At 47.5% G+C, this 23,992-nt stretch overlaps 1 protein-coding gene across 1 annotated transcript in view; it reads right to left on the bottom strand.

Moving 5' to 3' along the window:
- Positions 1-9,432: 9,432 nt before the first annotated feature.
- Positions 9,433-23,992, bottom strand: part of PPP1R3F (protein phosphatase 1 regulatory subunit 3F) — a 209,376-nt gene continuing 194,816 nt past the window's right edge. The window contains exon 4 of the mRNA XM_069645258.1: positions 9,433-13,578. Within this exon, the coding sequence (XP_069501359.1) occupies positions 11,050-13,578 (2,529 nt within the window). The 3' untranslated portion in view covers positions 9,433-11,049. The remainder of the gene's footprint in view (positions 13,579-23,992) is intronic.

Below are 23,992 nucleotides of genomic sequence, written 5' to 3'. Positions count from 1 at the left end.
ATAAATTTCAACACTAAGTTGAGATCCCAAACCGGGACTTGAAAAGGGATCAGAGGGAAAACATTTGTCAATCCTTTTAGGAATTGTATTATTAGAGAAATTTTGAAGTAAGATACCTACTCTGAAGTGCACTTAAATATAGAAAGCGCCTCAAGTTATCCTTTAATAGTACCAATCTGGAATCCCAGATTTGCTAGGTGTAACAAAAAAGCTAACACCATAGGCGTATTGCAGGTAAATGGATCAACATTATTACCTCTACACTAGCTGCAGAATTTGTTCTAATGGCAGCTGTACAAAGACTTAGTTGCTGGCCTTCTGGCCGAAAGCAAAATCTCCATTACGTCATCCGGGAGGTCCCAATCCTTGTATCTCAGCCTCTCAGAAACCATGCGTGAAGGCTGAGTGTCTTGACCTCTGGATGGAGAACCCGACCCTCTTCTCGCGAGAGAAGGTCCTCTCTTTGTGGAAGACGTATTGGAGGGCAGATGGACATGTCCAGAAGTTCCGGGTACCATGTCCTCCTGGCCCATTCCGAAGCGATTAGGATCATGGATTTCCCAAACTTTCTCAACCTCCTGATGACTTGAGGAATGACGGGGACTGGAGGAAACCCATACAGGAATGGAAATTTCCAGTCCACCACGAACGCATCTCCTAGAGCTACTCTTGGGAGAAATTCCCTGGAGTAGAACAGTTCGCACTTCCGGTTGACATTGGTCGCAAACAAATCCACTTGAGTGGTTCCCCATAGGGTGAAGATCTCTTGGACATCTTGAGCTAGTTCCCACTTGTGGGAGACTGTGCTCTGCCTGCTCAGAACCTCTGCCACCGTATTCTCCACTCCGGCTAGGTGAACTGCTGATAGGGAGGTCCTTCCTCGGATTGCCCAGTATCAAAGCTGCATTGCCTCTCTGCACAGTGGTAGTGACCCTCCATCTCCTCTCTTGTTGAGGTAGTACATGACCACTGTGTTGTCCATCATTACCAGGAAGTTCTTTCGCCATACAGAGGGTAGAAAGGCCTTCAGCGCTAGTCTGATTGCCCTCAGCTCCAAAAGGTTGATATGTAGTTTGGACTCTGAGGGAGACCAACGACCGCTGATTGTCAGATCGTTGGCGTAGGCTCCCCACCCCGTGAGTGAGGTGTCCATCACTGCTGTTATCTTCGGTCATGGTTGCCAAAAAGGTTCTCCTTTCAGCATGTTCTCCTGGCAGACCCACCACCGAAGGTCCTGTGAGACTCTGCTCGGAATCTGTAGGAGGTCTGACATCTATATAATGAGAATTAGGACTACTGAGTCCTGAGAGCCCATTGGAGAGATCTCATTCTAATGCAAGCCTCTGGCGCCAGGAAAATTCAGGATGCCAAGAGGCAGAGCAACCTCAGAAAGTCGAAGGTTTGGAGATGCTGGGCACTCTGGAATTTGGTGACCATCTGCAGAATGTCGTGAGCCCTCACCTCTGGTGGCAAGGCTTTTACCTGGGATGCATCCAGGACTGCTCCAATGAATTGGGGTCTTTGAGATGGTATCATGTGAGACTTCTTGAAGTTGAAGGAGAAGCCCAGTCTGTGAAGGGAGTGACAGGTAGAGCTGAGATGTTCCAGGGACTGTTAGGGGGAACTGGCACTGATAAGCCAATTGTCTAGGTAGGGGTAGATGTGAATCCCCCCTCTCCTTAGACTCGCTGCCACCACCGCCATTAACTTGGTGAAAACCCTCGGGTGGAGGCCAGCCCAAAGGGCAGAACTCGAAACTGACCATGAGAACCGCCAACAGCGAACCCCAGGTACCTTCTGTGCTTGAGATGGATTGGCACATGAAAGCATCCTGAAGGTCCAATGATACCATCCAGTCCTGAAATTGGAGGGCCTATAGGATCTGAGAAAGGGTAGTGAACATCTTGAACCTGTCCTTCCTGAGGAACTTGTTCAAGTCTCTTAAGTCCAAAATGGGTCTCCATCCTCTGTCCTTTTTTGGAATTAGAAAGTCTGGGGTGTACCAATCCTTGTTCCTCTCCGCTACAGGTACTGGTTCTATAGCACCCTTCTTTAGCAGGGTCAATATTTCCTGCATAAGGAGCGGATCTGGAACTTTGAGAGAGCTGTTCCCCTGTGGATGACTGAGGCTTTTTTAGAAAGGGGTGGCAGTAACCCCGGGCAACTGTTTCCAATGCCCATGCATCAGAAGTAATATGCTGCCATTCTTCCAGATGCTGTGAAAGTCTGCCTCCCACTGCAGTCTTGTGAACTAAGTCCTCAGAGAGGTTTTGGGACGACTGACGCAGTGGCTGATGGCAAAGTAGGGCTGCTGAGGTGGTCTTTGTACCTCTTTCCCGTCCACCACGGGGAATCTTCTTTGGGCTCTTTGAGCTGACTGTCCTCTGCCTCTTCCAAATGTGGAGTAGTGACGAAAGGACCTACTCTTCCATGGAGTACCCGTGGGGCGATTTGGAGGTTGTCTAATCTCAGCACCAAGGGATTTGGCTGCTGCCTTTGAAGTTTGCAGTTTCTCCAAACTTTCATCAGCCTTGTTACCGAAAAAATGTGTGCCATCAAAGGGCATGTTAAGCGGTCTTGATTGTACATCTGGAGCACATCCTGACTTCCTTAACCAGGCAAACCTGCACATAACTGTCCTAGCCACCATTGCTCTGCTGGTACTGTCAGCAGATTCAAAACCCGTCTGGAGGGATTCACACATAGCATCCTTTCCCTCCTTGATTATGTTCAAAAACCTGTCTTGTTCTTCCCCTTTGGGGATATGGTCAGCTGCCATGGATATTCACTCCCAAAGGGTATGAGTGAACCGAGCCAACGTGCATGTGGCATTTGCTGACTTCAGGGCCATACTTCCAGCCGAAAAAAACTTTTTGGCTGGAGCGTAGTAACGCTTATCATCCCTATCAGGAGGGATAGTAGGGTAGGCATTTTGTCTAGTGGTTGAGGTGGTTGCCTCTAGCACCAGACTCTCCGGAGTTGGGTGTTTTGTCTAATAATAGGGATGACTGCTTGACTCCCTGTTTTAAGAAGTCAGTTTCTTGTTGACCACCGGATTCAATTCAGGCGTCTCCCAATTCGTAGCTATGCGCTTTTGTAAAGCTGCATGAAAATGGAACAATTGGGTCTTCCTAAGGTCCCCTGTCCAGAATGTGGGTCAGGTCACCTTGCTTGAAAACTGGGCTTGGTCTAATCCAACCTAAGTACTCAACTACCCTCGACAACAACTACCTATAGGTTACTTCTGCATGATCAGATAAATCTGACCTGCCAAACTCTACCTCTGGCGAGGTGTACAAACCACTAGCATCATGCAGGCACTCTTGAAGTTCTTTTATTCTGGATTCTTCAGAAATTAGGGCCTCAGGGACTGATGGCAAACCATATTGGAGGCCAAAGGGTCTTGATTCATCTGATGATGGCTCTGCGTCCTCATAAATAGAGGAAAGGGACTTGAAAAAGTCAGCCTTAGGTAACGGAGTATATGTTTTTTCAATAATACCCGATGATGTCATGATATTCATCCATAAAGGTGCCAAAATTGTCGCTCCCCTGGACGTCGAGGGCTTTGATGCTTGCGTCAACGACTTTGACTGTAGCATCGAGGAGCTCGAAGCCTGATGCGTTGATGAATTTTGATGGGCTTTTGGCACAGATGGCGTTGATGACATGTCTTTTGGTGCCAATGAAGTGTCTCTCTATGCCGATGACGTCGCCGACTCAGTCCTCGAAGGGAATTTTCTTCGACCCGAGGGATCCTTGGAACGCTCTCGAGGAGTTTTGTCTGCCGGGCTCGAAGGCACACAGGTTTTATGCTTATCAGGTCTTTCGACCAGAGCATGGCTTTTGACACAATTTGAGGGGCGTCGAGGCCGCATGCTCAAGTACCTTCATCATTTTGTGTCTAAACTCTTCCCACTCATCTGGGGAAGCTGTTTTTATTGGACATACGACCGGGTCCGGAGAGGAACTCGAAGACATCGAAGATGGCGACCTATGGTGTTGTTTCTTCGAATGTCTTGACAACAACGAATGGTAACAACTTTGTGATCGGGATCACTTACTTTTTTTAAGGCTTAGAGAAACAGTTCTCAACTCGTTCGATGTGCGCCTTTTCGACAGAGTCAGTTGGGACTTATGGGTCCTACTTGCCGCAAGTTTCCCTCTGTGCTCTTTCAGGGATTTCAAAGTCATGGACAGGCAGTCCTCATACTCGGATGAAGGATGAGTAGATCCGAGACACCACAAACATATTCTGTGGGGGTCTGTAACAGACATCTTCCACCCGCAGTCATGGCATATTTTGAAACCCGACTTTAGAGTAGAAGACGCTGATCATGAAGCCATTTTCAAAGATTTCTTTCTAAAAGGAACAAAGCATACTGTATCCGAAGCGTTAGCGTGGAAAAACAGAATTGAAGCCAACGGACGCTGCATGCACTATATATGCCTTTGTGACATCGACATTGAGACAAAGGCCTCAGAGACATATCGAGTCGACAGGCATCGACGCGCAGTGCCCTCTGCTGAGATTTCTTTTTCTCCATAGCAGCTAAGCTGGATATTCGAAATATCATAAAATAAGGAATATGTGGGAGGACACAATCCATTTGAAGGCGAGAGAAGTGAGTATGAGAGAAAGGGAGTGATGAGTGAGAGAAAGAGGGGGATGAACTAGGAGGATCTGTGCTGGGGAAGGTGAAGGGAATAGAAGCAGAAAAGGGGACAAAAATAAGAAAGGCAAGAGCAAGGACAGCATTAAGGGAGAGGGAGAATAAGAAAGTCTAAGGGGGAGGCACCCTCCTAAAAATCATTGATCACATTATGGGGCATCAAAAGATTATGAAACTCTGTCCCAGAGGGAGTAAGGTAGTTAGGGTTACAGCTTTTATGCCCTCACCTTCAGGAGAGCAGGGGTTACTGATCAATTGTTGCATTGGATCACTGGGTGAAATAGGGAACCTTGACTAAGGTGGAGGAAGCATATGGGAGGTTGAGGGGCCAGTTAAGGATATCTCTTAGTTGAACCACCCTGCAGTCTGATAACTCAAAAATAAAACCTTTGAACTGTTTCACTGAGTTGGTGGAATTATTTAAGACATCCGTGACAACCTCAAACTGTTTGGCATCTCCTAACCAGGAATACTAAGTGAGAGGCAAATGAAAATGTAGTGTAACAGCTGTGTTTTGGAGTGGAAACACTTAAAATACAGTAGCAACCTACAGGAATCCACCCAAAAGCCAGAAGCAGTTTGATTCAAAACAAAAGAAAATATATGATTCATAAAGCACAAGAGATAATCTTTTCCAGGACCCAATGAATCATTTTAGGATGCATACTCTTGTATTGCGTAATAGTAGAAAGTGAATAGTTGACACTTGAAGGATTTCTGGGTTCTCCTGAGACTAACCCAGATGATCAGTGATCGAAGCCTCAGAAAGATAATGGTCATACTCTGAGATCGAGCACAAGGATGAAAATGATTAACCTTACGCTGAAACCTGTGGTCCAGCTAACTATCAACCCCAAAATATCAGAACAATAGAATTTGCTGGGTCACCTGAATAGGACAAGAACCACTAAACATATGCACCATTTTGAAATCACTTTGGGTGATGGGTCAAGATACATGAAGAGGGCTGCAACTTCAATTTGAAATAATGCACCTACCAGAAGGAGAGCATCCTCCCCTTCAGGAAAACAAAAGGGGACCCTTTGCTTTCTCATTGGAGGCAAAATGATCCAAAACTGGTACCCAGAAAGGTGAAAAGGAGCAAATGCATCACCCTGCAGTTACCACTGATGAGTGCCTGCGTCAAAATGATTGCATTTTCTGTATATCCAGCAGGTATGTCGCTGGCAGAAAGACGATTGGCTAACCCCCACCTCCAGAAATTGGCAGTCAGTGTACAGACAAGGTGTCCCGTGCTTGTAGATAAAATCTCTTCTGTTGCAGACTGACATAAAATATATTAAGTGCCAAGAAGATTACTTTTAGCTTGAGCACTTTGATGTGGTGAACCCTGTCCACAGGATACCAGAGATTATGCACATTGAGTGGGCCCAAAGTCGATCCATATTTGTAGTCTTCCTTGACTCTCTTGTCTGAACTTTAACAGAGACTCTTGAAGCTGAAAGCAAGCTCTTCCGACTGTATTTATATACAGGAATTGATTAAGCATGGACCTTGATGGCAAGCAACAGAACCCTGTACAATTAAGGGGTACACGTACCATTAGGGAGTTGCTGGGGAGGAGCAGTGTTAGTAAACTCTCACCAGCCAAACCACATGTACTTGCTACGCGGTTCAAAGATGAGTATAGGGAAGTGCACATTCCTGACGTCCATAAGGTGCAAACCCACATTCCCAGATGAAGCTCTGAAAAGATATGAGCTGGTGTTACCATATTCAAAGATTTATTGGGAAAGAAAGGGGTCCATCAAGAATGGTGTGCAAACTACTGTTCCATCTGGCAACTGCAAACATATTGTGAATATAAACCAAGACCAATCTCATTCGGAGGGACCAGCTTTCTGAAGGAAGTTGCCATTCTGTTTCTCTTAAAACACTTCCTGGCAAACCTGATAGGTCCAGGGAGAGGGAGGTGGAAGCGGAGATCTGAAGCCCTGCCCGACCTCAACAGAAACCAAGGGTACTGAGTGTTCACTAACATGCCTGAGGGAAAAAGGAGACTCCTTAAGCTCTCCCTCCCTCATTGGAGTGGAGTGGCTGCCGGCACGTGATCTGCTTCTTTTACGTTGTAGCTAGAGGATAGGTGAAGAACCCCAAATACACTGGAGTATGTGGAGACAGATGAGGCCTGGTGAGGGTGAGCTGAAAGTGTGAATATCCCCTGGTATAGTCCTGACTCCAAAGTAAAGGGCATTTCTGGTCTAGCAGGGTGTATCCTACAGCATTATAGGGCAACGCTATGGCACATCTCGTGTTGGTAGAGGCAGCATCAGCCTTACCCTTTTAGAAAGGGCAGAGACATGCCAGAGCTGTCTCCGCTATTCAAGGGTGCGCTGCAACCCCTTCTAGAGCTATTTCCTCAACCTTGGACAATATGCCCTAAAGTTTGAAAGTTATCAAGTTCTTCAACTGTAGGGCCATGAAGGAATCCAAAGATTCTTTAGGGACAGCCTCCAATAAATTCAGCTCTTAGTTGGATGAGAAATGCCAAGCATGGACGCACAAAAGTGTGAAAAACACATTGAGAAACTAATTCACTAGGCTGATAACCTGCTCCATTGTAAAGTCTGGTGGAGGATGAGGGGCTGCTGAAGCTGCAATACTGATTTTGTTACTTGTGTGCTCGCTTCCCCTAATTTGCAACTGTGATCCATTATGCAGCATGATGTGAGAAAGCACATTGATGGAAGGGCTGTTCGGAACAGAGTGCCCAATCTGAAATGGTATATGTGATGTGGGAAGTTTTCAGTGTCCCAATCAGGAAGGATTAGTGATAACACTATCTAGTTTGAGGCGATTGTGGCTTTCTCTTAGGTTTTATGATCAGTGGCCAATTTTAGGACAAGAAGCCACCTCGAGACGGGGCCTGGTGTTAGGCTATACAGGCATTTTAGGAGAAGACCCAGCGATGCGCTGTACAGGCATCTCTGAACCGAAGGCTCCTTAGCTAAGTCAACAAGACACCTCATCATCATCTTCAGGAGAGCAGTTGGCAAAAGATTCCACCAATGGACTGTAAGACTCCTTTTCTGAAGCAGAGACCCAATCGGGAATATGAGAAAAGTGGTCTACTGTCATAAATCAGAACGTACTGTCACAGTACAACAACAAAGGATACGGGTTGAATACGTTTTAAAGGATACAAGATGAACAGCCGTTCATGAATTTGAAGAGAGGGTTGAGGTAGAACATCGTCCAGTCAATTAAAGACCTTCCGACTGATGTCACTCTCTGGCTGTAACAACCTGACAACCGGAGTGTGTAATCAGTGGAAAGGGCGTTGGCGACAAACAATCGCCAAACTGCAAGGCAAATAAGACTACATTTAGTAACTAACTAAAGAGGCTTAACCTCAGAGTATGGAATATTCAGTAACACACTAACCTGCAAGGCAGTCCAAGGTAAGTCTTCATAGAACACCAGGTAATCCAATAGGAAACAACAACAAGGTTAGGGTAGTTAGTAGAGGAAACCAAACCCAAACGGCACGAGGGCCGCACTAGAGTCGGGCTGGTGTACCTCAGGATAGTGTCTAAAAAATCCAGTCCACGTATCTGGGAGTAAAGAAAATTACCTAAAAGATGTTCTGATGGAGGTAAGGGGTCGTTGTTGTTCATAGTCTTTGATGTAAACAGAAGTATATGCCCTTGTAATGATGACCCGTCAATAGTCATAGGGTGGTCAGGTGTACGGAAAAGTTAGCAGGAAGGGAATATCCCAGATTGAATCAAAACTACTGGAAGTCCAACATAATAAACCACCTATGAGATATAGTGGGACCCACCGTGACAGATAGCCACATAGGTAGAAGTCCTGAAAGGAATTAGCATGTCTGTGACCAAGGAACAGAATACAGCAGAGCCCGCTATGGAAAGGGGTCGCCAAGCTCTGTTGCCATGCTGAAGGAGATGAGCACACTAGAGGTCACGGGAGAAATGAACTGGACTCCGTTCGGAACGAAGTTGAGGAATAACGTACCGCTATGGAGGAACGCTGCGGTTAGATGCCTAAATGGCCAGGAATTGCAGAAAGCGAAAAAACGTAGGTAGCTCAGGAACTCCAGGAAAAGTGACGATCAGAAGCAGCAAGCTTTTCCAAAAGCACTGCTTTATACGCTTGCAAGTCACATGACTGCTCACGTATCAAGTGGGATTGCAAACGCGACTGTAATCGAGCCTGCCTCACAGGCAGGGAGCCGAACAGCCTCCACCGGGTGTAGAATGGTCTGGACGTTCTATTGGCAGTGTGGGAAGGCAGTGCCACCGTCCTGGGGGAGAATCGAGTGGAAAAAGGTAAGCGAGGACTGGCAGGCATGACAGGTCTACTCACCTTTGTCTGATCAAGGGAACTACTGGCATTCCAGAGTGAAATGGATGCTGAAGAGCTCTGTCCAACCTGCCCACAGATAAGTGATTTACGGGCCACTTTTACTCCCTAAAACAATGAACTACTTCCAACAAAAAGGAAATGAGGAATACAAATAATCCCCACAAAAAACTAATGGACACGTGAGAGCCCGTGCCCTAGTTACAGTTACATATCTCCATGGATATGTTCTGGCAGACCAGCGACACAGGTAGAATCTCTAATATTATTACTACCGGATATGAAGGAGAACTTTAAGGGAAAGATAGATCTTTTCATTTGCAGGAATTACTAGGTGCAAAGAAGTACGGCTCACAAAAAAGTTATCTGTTGTAGAGTTAAAATATATTTTAGTCACCTAGAAAAATACTACTTTGAGAATGGTAATAACTTTATTACAAAAAAATAATAATTTGACTTTAAAACTACAAAAATTAGAGTCACCCAATCCCACTTCAAAATCTTATTTGGTGCCCTGTGTCCAATGTCTCAGATGCTTCCTAGATGCTTTCTTTCCTGCTTGGGAAGAAAATCACATTAAGTCCAATGTTCAATGGTATGGCCAGGTCTCAAACACTTCAACTGCAAGTGCTGAGGTCAAACTCTGCAAATATTGAAATGCAGCACTGGAAGGAGAAAAGCCACCAGCATGGTGAGAGAAAACTACACCGGAGGTAAACGCACATGAGCCATGCTCAATCACAGGCATAGATGTATCAGGAAGCCATCAGGTGTGTCTGGCCTGGGTCTTGGCACAGAAGTGGCCACCCATGTGTCGAGGCTTTAAAATTAGTTTTGTGCACTGCAAAACGTATCCCACTGTTCTACACTGCCAACCCATTGATCAAATTAGACAAAAGGAAAAGGAACTCGCCATTGGAGTATGAAAGATTTCCCAGGAGGCCAATACCTCTAACAAGTGGTATGAGCAGGGCAGGGCCAGTCGCATGTCAGGCTGATGCGTCCCAGTCCTTCACCGGCCAGCAGGGAGATCTCCAGTATTCCAGAGTCTAGCCCAATGCTACCCCATCCTGATTAGTCCCAAGAGACATCTGAGAGAATTCTGAGGATCCTTGGGTCCCACTGCTTCAAGATTTACAAAAACCTCCATCGGAAGATGTATGGTGCTATTCCACCTAGAGCTTACTGGAATGTTGCTTCCTTCCACCATCTTTTCTTCTCTGAGGAGAAGCACAGCACAGGTCTGTGCACACAGATATGAACCAATGCATTCTAAATCGAGATATCAAGTCTTCTCTTTCTCTTGATGTTTCCAGACTTCCTTATAAGCACGAGTAGATGGTTTGGATAGATGGGGACAGAAAGGACTGATAACTAAAGCACCTACCTATTAGCTGCTTTGATGGCTGGAACTCTCTTGTGTCCCAGACATCTGGACATCATGCTACTTAGGCTCCGAAAGACAACAAAGCATCACAAAGCCCCAAGGCTACAAAGGCAACGCTACGCCGCGTTGGAGCGGCCTCTAGGCTACACATTCAAACTGCACAGGAAGGAGGGCACATCACTCCTAATGCACACGTTTGGGTTTTTACCCTACACAAAGGCTCCTCATGCAGGTTTTGGAGAAGGCTGCGACACACGGGGAGGTATGGAACAAGACCAGCTTTGGACCATTCACCTACCACAGCAGGGCAATGTAGAAAAATAAATATGGTAGGGGTTTGCATACAGAGACAGCATTTACAAAACCTGTTGAGTTGCCTTATTTGCATTGTTTTCTCTCTAGAAGGAAAGGGCTTTGGTGCAAGACGAGCAAGGAGACATGAAATGGAAGAGGTGCATCTCCCAATGGGTCGGATACAACCCGTTCAGCGGGTTCAGCTTGTCTCTAAAGCTTCATACCCGTGCAGCTGAAGGCAGGTGCTTCAATCACATGCCAGGAGGCTGCCAGTAACCCCCAGGATGAAGAGGGCTAGTCTGTGCAGAGCCTGGGCCATCCAAGACCTTGTGCAATATCAATCTCCAACTAAAGGAACCATACAGACATCAGGTAAAGCAGGACAGCTACAAAGGCTGTGCCGCCCTGCAGCATGACGAGCAGGAAGAGCAAAGCGCAGACAACACACAAGGATTGAGTAACAGCAGCATTCAAAATCAAGTTGGGGTCCTTGTCATGCCTTTTCATAAGCAGGAGTGCAGAGGACGAATGTGGATAACTGAATCCCTCATCCAGCTGAGCTGAGTAAGATTCAAGCTCCTCTAACCCCTTGTCCATTGGAGGAGTGAGAAAGTCAGAATACTCTAACCCCTCACTTAGCAGAGAAGAGAATGAGTTGGAATGCTCTAACCACGCATCTAGCGGAGTTGTGCAGGAACGGGTATACTCTACGCTCTCACCCAGAGGAATAGTGGAAGCGTTCCGATACTTACATCCCTGACCCAGGGGGGCAGTGGAAGATTTCAGATACTCTAAACCCTCATGGATCGGAGCAGACAATGTGCTTCCATTCCAACACCCATCACCTGATAAAGGTAGAATATGGGAGCTCTCCAGCTCAAAGGTCTCTTCCTTCAGTAGAAACATTTCTTTTAGATTCTGGGAGATCTCTAGCTCCGAATGCTCTCCATCAAGCAGAACAGCTTCTTGCAGACTCTGGGGTGCCCCCATCTCACAAAGCTCTTCAATCTGGAGGGTGCTCTCTAGCAGATTCTCAGAGGGTTCCACCCCCGAAAGCTCTTCGCTCAGTAGAACTATTTCTTGCAGATTATGGGAGGCCTCTTGTCCACAAAGCTCTTCACTTAGTAGAATGTTATCCTGTAGGTTCTGGGCAGTCTCCATCCCAAAAAGCTCACCACTAAGCAGAATGATTTCTTGCAGATTCTGGGAGGTCTTTTGACCAGAAAATGCTTCACTTACTTTAACATGCTCCTGCTCATGCCGAGGGATTTCTAGGGCAGAGTGCCCTTCACGCAGTTCACAATTCCCTTTGACATTCAGGGAGCTCTCTAGCCCTGTAAGTTCCTCCTTCAATAAAACAATTTCTTGGAGCTCCTGTGAGGCCTCTCGGCCAGAAATATTTTCCCTCACTAGAACTTCTTCCTGCAAGTTCTGGGAAACCGCAGGTCCAGAAAGCTCTTCACTTAGCAGAACCCTTTCTTGCAGATTGCTGGAGTTCTTTAGACCAGAAAGATCTTCCTTTAGTAGAACATTCTCAATCAGATTCCGGGACATCCCCAACCTAGAAGATTCCTCGCTCCGTTTAACTATTTCTTGCTGATTTCGAGAGGTCTCTATCGCGGAAAGCTCTCCCCTCTGCAGAATGCTTTCCTTTTGCTGTTTTATTTCCCTGTGGCGGTCTGAATTTCTGGACAAGACATCCAGTGCATTACCTTGAAAGAAGTCCTCGCTTTCTAGTTGAAAGTCCTCGAAGATCCGGTCTTCCTCAGTTTCTGGCAGAATCTTTACTCGAGCATCAGTTGAACTGTGTACCATAAGAGGAGTGCTAGCAGGTCTGCAGGGTACATTGGTAGTGTTGTCTCTGGTTACAGGACAAGATTCGTAAGACAAAGAAGACATGCCAAAGTCTGCGGCTTTTACGTCTGGCAAAACAAGAGGACTGTAAGAAGGCTCGTTATGGCGAGGACCCAATGCTGAGAGCTTAGCATGTTCTTCAGTGCTCAAAATGCCTCCTGGTGGAATGCTGGGTAGATTCATTAAAGCACTCCTTTCCATAACTTCAGATGATTCTTTGTTGGGAGTCGCTTGTTCCACTTCTCTGGCTGATGGATTGTCCGTTGACTCTTCTGCTTGGCCACTGGATGAGATTTCATTCTGGACCGACTGCCCTTCTGGGTGGAGTGGTGAGGATTCACCGCTTGATGAAGGCAACTCCACATCTTCCTGGGCCACATCTATCAACTCCTCTTGATCCCTTCCATTGGCATGACGCAGGGAAATCTCTTCCACCAGCCAAGTATTCAGCACTCGTTTGCTACTTGTGAAATCAAGAGGTGACACAGGTGCATGCCAGCCGGGGCCAGGACAAGGCTCCTTTGACATCCCCTTGGCCGCTTCCTCCTCACCTGGCTCTTTGAGCTCTTTGGCAGCCTGTAGACGGCTTAAGTGTGAAAGGTACAGCTGTTCTAGTTCCTTTTCAACAGCATCTTCGTTGTCTGAATCCTCGGATGTTGGTGGAATGTAGGAAGGAAGCTTGCTACGCCCTGCTGCAGGGCGATCAATTGGTCTTTCAAGAAGAGATTTTTCACGTGTGATGTCTTTACCAATGCGAATTGTGTCCTCTTCTCCATTTGCAAACCTGGACCCAGCATGCCGAAGGGTGTTCAGATCGCCGATCCATGTGCTTTTGTCCCTCCTTGGACAGTGTACATCTTCTTCCTCTTCGCAGGGATTCTGAAGGCCCATTAATGACTCAGGAGGGGTGATCACATATCCTCCTTTCTTCGTGGCATGCTCCAGCGCAGATTCTGCAAAGGTCATGGGCCTGTAACTGTGAAACTTCTCTGGTGAGGTGCTGGTCACCAGCAACGTGGGAACCTGAGGAAAACAAAAAATAAAATATGAGAACAGGGGTACAGCAAATAGAAGGCACTTAGCCGTTTAAACACCCTTAAAGTAATACACAATGGCTCCCTCAGATTTCTAAAGTATAAAGAGGAAAAAAGCACATAGTGCTTAAATCAGCATCTGAACGCAGCACAGAGGGTGAACATTTGTAATACCCGATTCTTTGGAACGCTCATGCCACCAGATGCACAAATGTGACCTGCCAATTTCTCGTGAGCTGAGCACTAGCACATATGATGGACTGCTGGCCCTCATTAATACATTTCCTGTGCCCGAATAGGGGGTCCCAGATGTGAAGGATAGGGGGTATCCTTTGATGTCAATGTACAAGAATGGTTTACTTCCCTGTGCGGGAAGCACATTAAATTTACTCAGCCATTTTCGTATTCATGTGATAACGTCGTCTCGGGAGAATAGCTCAGGGGCAACGTGCTCGCCTTGGAAACAAGATGATGCGAACCATTACAGGTTCGATCCCCAGGTCCGTGCTCAGAAACCTCTGGGTATTAAGTGCGTTATAAAAAAACAATTAAATAAATAAATAAAACGTCCTGTGTCTGAACCGAGCGACTTCTATGGGTGTGTGTGTGTGTGTGCCTCTCCAAACTGGAGATTGATGGGCTGGAAAGGTATGGGCAGGATCTTGTGGCCATATCCCTTAGTACCTGTTGGTGTGGCAGTGGCCAGTCGCACTGCCACCAAGAACACTCCTCCTCCTTTAAGGGAGTTGAGGAATAGCGGTCCAGCAGAACCAGCTGTGTCTCAAGCTCAGATCCCCACACGCCAGAGACATAGACAGAGTAGGGCCTGAGCAGGCAAGGCCTCCCCAACATCTGTAAATGCCCGCTCTGGGAGTACTGTGTGGGCATTTACAGCTGTTAATGTCATTGTGGTGGGCCCAACTACATAAGCTTCAGGTCCCACTTGGTTGAGAATTCTGGCTTCGCCTCTGCCGTATGGGAATACCATACAAGTCTAGGGACCTGAATTAGGGCAACACATTTGGCGGGAGTCAGCCAGCCAACTCACAAGACATCCACTCTCTTAGCAACAGATAGGCTACGGGAGTTCCCCCTTGTAGTGTTGCGAAGAACAAGTTACTTCTTACCTTGTAACGTTCTTTCGACGGGATGTTCCTCCGACGTATTCCTGATCTTAGATATCTCCTTCCAGCTCTGCTGGCCTCGGAAATTTTTTTCTCTCTCTAGAGGGCGCTACGCGTCGATGTCCTCCGAGTCGATGTCCCTCGACAGCCACCGTATCAACGTCGACGTCATCCTGCCTATAAAGGCCGCGCGCAGCGTCCGTTGATCAGTTCCGTTTTGTAGCCCACAATAATACTTTCTGGACTAAACTAATCACCCTGAAGGAGCGTAAGCTGCAACAACAAGGGAAGTAGAACTGTGGGGATGGATGGGAGGGTCGATGAGGAATACGTCGGAGGAACATCCCGTCGAAAGAACATTACAAGGTAAGAAGTAACTTGTTCTTCGAAGGGATTGTGTCCTCCGACGTATTCCTCATCTTAGATAGGCTTCCATAGCAGTATTCTATTATCGGAGGAGGGAGTACTGACTTCACGCTGTCTTCTATTGATGAATAGAATGCAGTACAGCCCTTCCAAACCTAGTCTCTTGACTGGAGGAGGAATCCAAATTGTAAAAATGTGTAAAGGTATGGATAGACGACCATGAAGTGGCCGCACAGATGTCTTTAACCGGCACGCCTCTTTTGAGGGCCGATGAAGCTGCAATACCTCTGGTCGAATGAGCCCTAAGGTTTTGAGGGGGCTCTTTCCCTGCCAGTTTATAACATTCCAGAATGGCTAGAATGATCCATCTGGAAATGGTCTGCTTAGTTATTGGTAACCCCAGCTTGTGACCTGCGTAACCTACAAACAGCTGGTCTGCCTGTCTTATCCTGGCTAGTCTACTGATGTAAAAACTTAAAGCCCTCCTAGGGTCTAGCCTGTGTAACCTCTCTTCCTCTTTCCCCGGGTGAGGAGGAGGATAGAAAGATGGTAGGGTAATCTTCTGAGTGATATGGAATTCAAAAACCAACTTTGGGAGGAAATTAGGCTTCACTTGCAGGACAACTTTGTCTTTGTGAAATATTGTGTGAGGGGGTTTACAAGAAAGAGCTTGTAATTCGCTCACCCTTCTAGCAGATGTAAGTGCTATTAATAAAACAGTTCTAAGGGTAAGGAATCTTAACGAACAAGAATGGAGAGGTTCGAAAGGTGTGCCCATCAGGAAAGTTAGTACTAAGTTTAAATCCCATAGGGGAACTTGGAATGGTCTTGGGGGATAAACATTGGTTGACCCCTTTAGAAACTGTATTACCAAGGGTAATTTGAAATAGGATGGTTCTTCCGCAGTACGCTTAAAGATGGATAGCGCTGCGAGATCGCCCTTAATGGTGCCAACTTGAAGGCCTGAATTTGCCAAATATAGTAGGAAGGACAAAACCATTGGTGTACCACATGAAAAAGGGTTGATATTCTGTTCTCTACACCAGCTGCAAAATCTGTTCCAACGGCAGCGGTATAAAGACTTTGTTGCTGGCCTCCTTGCCGAAAGCAACACCTCCATAACATCATCAGGGAGGTCCCAATCCTTGTACCTCAGCCTTTCAGAAGCCAAGCGTGAAGGTTGAGGGTTTTGATGTCTGGATGGAGAACCTGACCTCCCTTCTGTGAGAGTAGGTTCTCTCTGAGTGGAAGTCGAATTGGAGGGCAGATGGACAAGTCTAGAAGGTCCGGGTACCACGTTCTCCTGGCCCAATCCGGGGCAATTAGGATCATGGTTCGCCGGAATCTTCCCAACCTCCTGATCATTTGAGGAATGAGAGGGACCGGTGGGAACGCGTACAGAAGCGGAAACTCCCAGTCCACTATGAACGCGTCTCCCAGAGCTCCTCTCGGGGGAAATTCCCTTGAGCAGAACAGGTCGCATTTCCTGTTTAGGCTGGTGGCGAACAGATCTACCTGAGGGGTTCCCCAAAGGGCGAAGGTCTCTTGAAGGACTTCCTGAGCTAGCTCCCACTCGTGAGAGACTGTGTTCTGCCTGCTTAGAGCGTCCGCTGTCAAGTTCTTCTCTCCGGCTAGGTGAACTGCCGATAGAGAGATTCCTTCTTGGATTGCCCAAAACCAGAGCTGCATCGCCTCTCTGCACAGGGGTAGTGATCCTACGCCTCCTCTTTTGTTGAGGTAATGCATGGCCACCGTGTTGTCCGTCATTATCAGGACGTTCTTCCCTTGTACAGCTGGCAGGAACGCCTTCAGCGCAAGTCTGATGGCTCTCAGCTCTAACAGGTTGATATGTAGTCTGGACTCCGATGGAGACCAACGACCGCTGATGGTCAAGTCGTTGGCGTGGGCTCCCCACCCCGTGAGTGAGGCATCCGTGACTACTGTTATCTCCGGCCAGGGTTGCCAAAACTGTTCTCCTTTCAGAATGTTCTCCTGACAGGCCCACCACTGAAGGTCTCGAGCCACCTGCCGGGAACCTGAAGAAGATCTGTCATTCTCCCTGAGAATTGTAACCACTGAGTCCTCAGTGCCCACTGGAGGGATCTCATTCTTAGGCGAGCCTCTGGCACTAGGAAAATGCAGGATGCCATGAGGCCTAGCAACCTCAAAAAGTCGAAGGCTGGGAGACGTTGGGCATGTTGGAACTTGGTAACCATCTGTAGAATATCTTGAGCCCTCACCTCTGGTGGCGAGGCTTTTCCCAGGGAAGTGTCCAGGATCGCTCCTATGAATTGGAGTCTCTGCAATGGTATCATTTGTGACTTCTTTAAATTGAGGGAGAAGCCCAGCCAGTGAAGGAAGTGGTACACGTGACTTAGCTGGATCTGAGCTTGTTCCGAAGAAACAGCCCTGATCAACCAATCGTCCAGGTAGGGGTAGACGTGAATCCCTTCCCTCCTCAGACTTGCAGCCACTACCGACATTAACTTGGTGAAGACCCTAGGGGCGGAGGTCAGCCCAAATGGCAGCACTCGAAATTGATAGTGAGAGTTGCCAATTACGAACCTCAGGTATTTCCTGTGTTTGAGATGGATAGGCACATGGAAATAAGCGTCCTGAAGGTCCAGAGATACCAACCAGTCCTGGAACTGAAGGGCCTGGAGGATCTGAGAAAGAGTGACCATCTTGAATTTGTCTTTTCTGAGGAATTTGTTCAATTCTCGCAAGTCCAAGATGGGTCTCAGTCCTCCGTCTTTCTTTGGAATGAGAAAGTAAGGGGAGTACCAGCCCTTGTTCCTCTCCGCTACAGGTACCGGTTCTATGGCACCTTTCTCTAGCAGGTCCAAAATTTCCTGCAAGAGGAGCGGATCTGGAGCTTTCTGAGAGCTGATCCCCGGTGGATGACTCTGAGGTATACGTAGGAAAGGCAGGCAGTAACCTAGGGCAACTGTTTCCAATGCCCAAGCATCTGACGTGATAGCCTGCCCTACCGCCAGATGTTGAGTCAACCTGCCTCCTACAGGTGTCCTGTGAGGGAAGTCCTCAGAGTGGTTTTGGGGCGGCTGATGCAGATGCCGATGGTAAAGAGGCACCTGCTGTTGCTGCGGCTTTTGAATATCTACCCCGTCCACCTCGGGTAGTTCTTCTTAGTCCCCTTTGAGCCGGACGTCCTCTACCTCTTCCGAATGCGGAGTAGAAGCGAAAGGACTTGCCCCTCGCAGAGGTTCCTGTGGGACGAAAAGGAGTCTGACGGATTGCAGCTCCTAGGGATTTTGCTGCTGCTTTTGAAGTTTGCAGTTTCTCTAAACTGTCATCCGCCTTTTTCCCAAACAAAGAAGAGCCATCGAATGGCATGTTCAAGAGCCTGGCTTGCACATCTGGGGCAAAACCAGACTTTCTCAACCAAGCAAATCTCCTGGTTGATGTACTTGCCGCCATTGCTCTGCTGATACCGTCAGCCGAATCAATGCCCGTCTGGAGGGATTCGCACATAGCGTCTTTACCGTCCTGTATAATATTCAGGAACGCATCCCTTTCTTCTCCCTCCGGGATGCAGTCAGCCGCTGTAGAAGCATACTCCCAAAGTGTATGGCTGAACCTAGCAAGGGTGCAAGTAGCATTAACAGATTTTAACGCCATGCTACATGCTGAAAAGACTTTCTTTGCCATAGCATCATATTTTTTATCGTCCCTGTCCTGTGGGACGGTAGGATAAGCCGTCTTGACATCGGTAGAGGATGCTGCCTGTACCAGCAGACTCTCTGGGGATGGGTGTTTAGACAAAAACTCCGGGTCTGTAGAAGATACCCTGTACTTTGTAGACAGTTTTTTATTTACTGCTGGTACTACATCTGGGGTTTCCCAGTTTGTCATGATCTTCCTCTGAAGAGCTTTATGAAAAGGCACCACAGGATCCTCCTGTGGGCCTTTGTCAAGAATATCCGTGAGGTCATCTTGTTGGAAAGATTGTGAAGGTGCAGACCACCCCATGAACTCTGTGATCCTGGCCATTAAGGCTCTATAGGGAGTTTCAGCATGCTCCCCCGGGTCTGGCCTAGCAGACTCCACCTCAGGGGAAGTGTCTAACCCACTTGCCTCATGTAAGGAATCATGAAGATCCTTTAACCTGCGTTCTTCAGAGGAAAATTCCTCTCTAATTGGGGTTACAGGTCCCTGCAACTCAAATGTGTCTTCCTGTTCAGACAATTCACCCTCTTCCAAAATTGAGGACATAGTTCTCAATTGTTCTGAACTCATAAAGGGAGTAAATCCCATTTCCAAGGCAGAGGGTGCCGAACTTGTCATTATCGGCCTCGAAAACGTCGATGTCGTCGACGCCGAAGGCTTCGAGCGTGGCGTCGAAAACAAAGGCGGAGGCCTCGAAGACCTCGACAGAATTGGAATTCTACTCGACAATCTCGAAGCCATCGACGTCGAGGACCTGGGGATAGTCACTGGGTGTGTCGTAACCGTGACTTTTCTTGGCGTCGACGCCGGTGTCGAAGCTGGCGTCGAGTCGACAGACCCGTGTGTCGAAGGTCCCTTCGACAACGGCGTCGAAGACATCGACCTCGGCGTCGACGGAACCCTCGTCGACGGCATCGACGGAACCTTCGAGGAAGGTTTGGAGGTCATAGTCCTACTCGAGGGTTCAAGACACGCTCGAGAGGTTTCTTTCGCCGGGTACTGCGACTCGCGGCGTTTTTGACCTTCGGGTCTTTCGACCAGAGCATCGCTCTCGGCAGTCTTCGAGGGGGTCGAGGCCACTTTCTCGAAGACGCTCATCATATTTTTGCGGAATTCCTCCCATTCAGCCCGGGAACTATGTTTCGTGGGGCAAGGGATTCTTTTTGGCGAAACAGAGGAAGAGGAAGACGGAGAAGGGGATCTTCGACGTCTTCTCTTCGAGTGCTTCGATCTCGAGGAGTGATGAGACCCATTCCGAGACCTGGAGCACGAATGGTGACGAGGAGACGAGTGTCTCGACTTCGTCGACGAAGAAGAAGCTTTAAAAGTCTTACCTTTCTCCAGCTTCCCCCTACGCTCCTTCAGGGCCTTAGCTGTCATGGACATACAGTCCTCGCATTCCGAACAATGGTGTTCAGCTCCCAAACACCACAGACAAACTCTGTGAGGGTCAGTCAGCGACATCTTTTTCCCACAATCTCGGCATTTTTTGAAGCCAGATCGAGGAGTTGTCGGTTCCGACGAGGAAGCCATCGAGTACGGATCGAATGACTCGAGGTAAATAGGATTATCTGACAAGAACTGAGCAACGGTATTCCGAGGCACTGAGTAAGCGCGGAAAAACGGAACTGAGCAACGGACGCTGCGCGCGGCCTTTATAGGCAGGATGACGTCGACTTCGATACGGCGGCTGTCGAGGGACATCGACTCGGAGGACGTCGACGCGCAGCGCCCTCTAGAGAGAGAAAAATTTTTCCGAGGCCAGCAGAGCTGGAAGGAGATATCTAAGATGAGGAATACGTCGGAGGACACAATCCCTTCGAAATAAAGTTCTGTTACGGAACAGCCTTTTTGTGCTTCACACTTTGCAATACGACAATCATAAAAAGACCTTTAATGCACATATGTTAAAGCACAACGTAAGCCCCTTGCTTGTGAACTGCATGGGTAAGTGTCAAACATACACACTCAAATACATCTCAATATGGGCAACACATTTTCACAATGTCTCTCTTCACATTTGTGTACAATGTTTCTGTGCACAAGTGCCTTTCTATCTATCTTAGCCTGGGCAGTCCCTCAAACTAAGGCTAATGTAGCCAGGACTTGATTCATCTATAGCCAGGTCCCATTGCTATTGCCTTTCTGAACAAAAATATTTTGCAAATGTTTGCACAAAGACATTGCTCGCAGGGGAGGAACTCATTATGTGCCTGACACTACAGCATATTAAAGGTGTTTTTATGGATAAATACAAAAATGAGACTGATGTCTATGTAAAGGGCCACCATTCCTATATACAGATTAATACATTAGTCACTGTTGTATTCTAGTTGCCCAGCACCCAATTGGGAGATCTGAGTGCCACTCAGTATGACTGGTCCTAAATGGTTCATCATACTGAATTATTTTTATAATGGTACTTAGTGCAGACCTAGGTTCGAGAAGCCACAGAGCGAGTTATACACCAATACATATACATAATGGAGCACTTTACAGAGGTGTACAACATTACAAATGCATAACGGAGCGCTTTTCAGTGGTAACAACAGAACAGATACAGTGGGCGAAGGGTACAGATGGGTACAGCTATAGCAGGTGGCTTTGAGGAGAAGGGTGGGCAGCATCTAGCGAGTCAGGTGGTGAGAGGGGCGACACGATGGCCTAAATTGTTGAGGAGGAGAGACTCCTTGAAGAGGTGGGTCATGAGTTCTTTTCTGAATTGTAGGAGCGTGGGGGGCGAGTCTGATGCTGAAGGGGAGGAGGTGCCACAGTCTTGGGGCATAGGCAGAGAAGGCTTGCTTTCTGGTCCTTTCCTTTTTGCATCCACAGATTTCAAGTCTGCGGGTGTCCTGGCAGTGCACTGTCCACCGGAGATGCCGAGTTTCTGGGCGAGGTAGCTGGGTGACTTGAGTGTGACTGCCTTATCGATGATGCAGCAAGACTTGAAGGTGATTCATGTGTGCAGTAGGAGCCAGTGAAGGGTGACAAGGGCCTTGGTGATGTGGTTGTATCTGCGCAGACCCTTGATGGGGCATGCGGCCGCGTGTAGGACACTTCTCAGGGGCAGAAGGGAGGACGATGGGAGACCTTCGAGGAGTGCATTGCCCCCAGCCAGGTGGGATAGGAACAGTGTTTTAACGGTGGACCTAAAGCTGTCTGGAGGGAGGAAGGGCTTGACTTTATGCAGGAGGGAGAGATGATACCAAGCTGTCTGAGTTTTCCTAGTTATTTGGGTGTTGAAGGAGAGGTGTTTGTCGATGTGGAATCCGAGGGACTTGGCGCAGGAGGTGAGCTTGGGTGTGAAGCCCTGAGTTCATGGTTGATAGCCAGGTTTGTATGTCTGGGTGTTCGGTGTTGTTGGGGAGGAGTAGGAATTCGGTCTTGGAGGGGTTGAGCTTCAGACTGGATCAGTGAGAGGCAGGTTTTGAGCCTATGCATGTACTTGATGGAGTCGATCTTGAGGTATTGCTGTGTGTTGTCGGCGTATGTGGATGTTTGGTGTGGCTAGAAGGGCTTCCAGTGGCTCCATGTATAAATTGAAGATCACTGGCAGGAGGATGGAACACCTTGGGACTCCACAGGTGACGGGTAGCATTCGCGATCTACAGGAGTCATACCGTTTGTGAATATGGGGTGCATATTTAAATACGTGGCATTGACTCCTCCAGAGGGTGGAGTTACACAAGGGGTAAAAAGGGATCATGATTCTGAATATGCACCACTTAGTGGAAATAATGGCCATGTGCTAGCATATTGCTTCGTTGCAGGTTTCGTGAATTGGTCCTTAAGTGTTTTCAATAAAACATTCTGGCAATGCTAAAAGTCCATTTTAGAATTTAAAGTGAGATGGAAAGCTGTCAGCTCAGGGATAAAGGTAGCTGTCATAATTAAGCATGTGGGATCCGAACAGCCCTTTAGGACGTCTGCATGTTCATCACACTGTCAGATGCTAAAGAAATCCTAGACTAATATCACTAAACCTGGACTTGCACCGACTATGCAAAGTAAGCAGTAAGTACCAACTGAAACTGAACACTTAGCGACAAGTCAGGGCCAGAAGGGAATGCCAGTGGGATTATGGGAACTGGGTGCAGATTCAATGCTCACTTATAGCCATTATCGATAGTTGGCAACTCTTTTTACACAGCATGCATAGACATAAAGGACACCTTAGGGTCACTTACTGCCAATAAATATACACCCTCATATTGATGGACTATGCCACCAGGTATCCTAACACAGTAGTTGTAAGGGGGTATCAAAGGCTAAAATGTCACCAACTGCCAGATATCTGCGTTTTCAACGATGGGTTCCTGGAACAGATTCTGTTTTGCCAGCGGGAAAATTTGATAGTTGTGAACATGACCCATTCCAATCTGTAGGTGCTTATCCAGTCCTGTTTTTTTCTTTGCATTCTGGGACTTGTAGTCCGAGTTTTATAATGGGAAAAGTGGAATTACAAATCCCAGAATGCAAAGAAAAAAACAGGACTGGATAAGCACCTACAGATTCGAATGGGTCATGTTGGCAAGTACGTATTTCCCAGGGGCAGGTGATGGGGCTACTGTAAAAAAAAAGTATGGGGAATGTTTGCTATCAACCAGAAATGAATGGACTGTGGGAGAGCTGGAATACGGCCACTTGCCTCATGTTTGTAGGGAAGTAGCCCAAGACAGCAGTGGGGTCAGTGACTGAACTTATCCATGGGAGATAGAGGAGAGGTCCATTGGATTTAGCAAAGGGTACCACTGGACATAGGTGGGAACTCCAGGGTATATGATAAATAATATGCAGACATAGGGCCTCGTCACAAGTTGGGCGGTATCCCAATCATATGTATTTGCGTTTCTGCCCACCCGTCTGGTGGTATTACTGCTGGATCACGGATTGAGCGGTAAATGTAATTCCCCATTGGGTCCATTGTACTCAATGGGGAATTTTCAGCATTTTGCAAGCCTCTTTATCCCCAGCTGGGAACACGCCATTCTCATGTTTGGGCAGGCCCTTAAATGTGGCCGCCACATTTAAGGGCTACCACCCAACTCGTGAAGAGGCCCAAAGTGTCTTGTGCACTACACTGAATTGATTTATTTAAGGGACAAAATGAAAGGAATGCCACAAACCACATACAGATGTGCTTCTGAACAGACGAGGCGCTGCAGAATACTTTTCTATCATAGATTGGGTATTTGAGTACTAGCATGCGCCTTTTCGGAGAGGCAT

Source organism: Ambystoma mexicanum, chromosome 2p (genome assembly GCF_040938575.1).
Source record: "Ambystoma mexicanum isolate Mex_15411 chromosome 2p, UKY_AmexF1_1, whole genome shotgun sequence".
Taxonomy (NCBI): domain Eukaryota; kingdom Metazoa; phylum Chordata; class Amphibia; order Caudata; family Ambystomatidae; genus Ambystoma; species Ambystoma mexicanum.
This window is presented reverse-complemented; position numbering and strand designations above follow the sequence as displayed.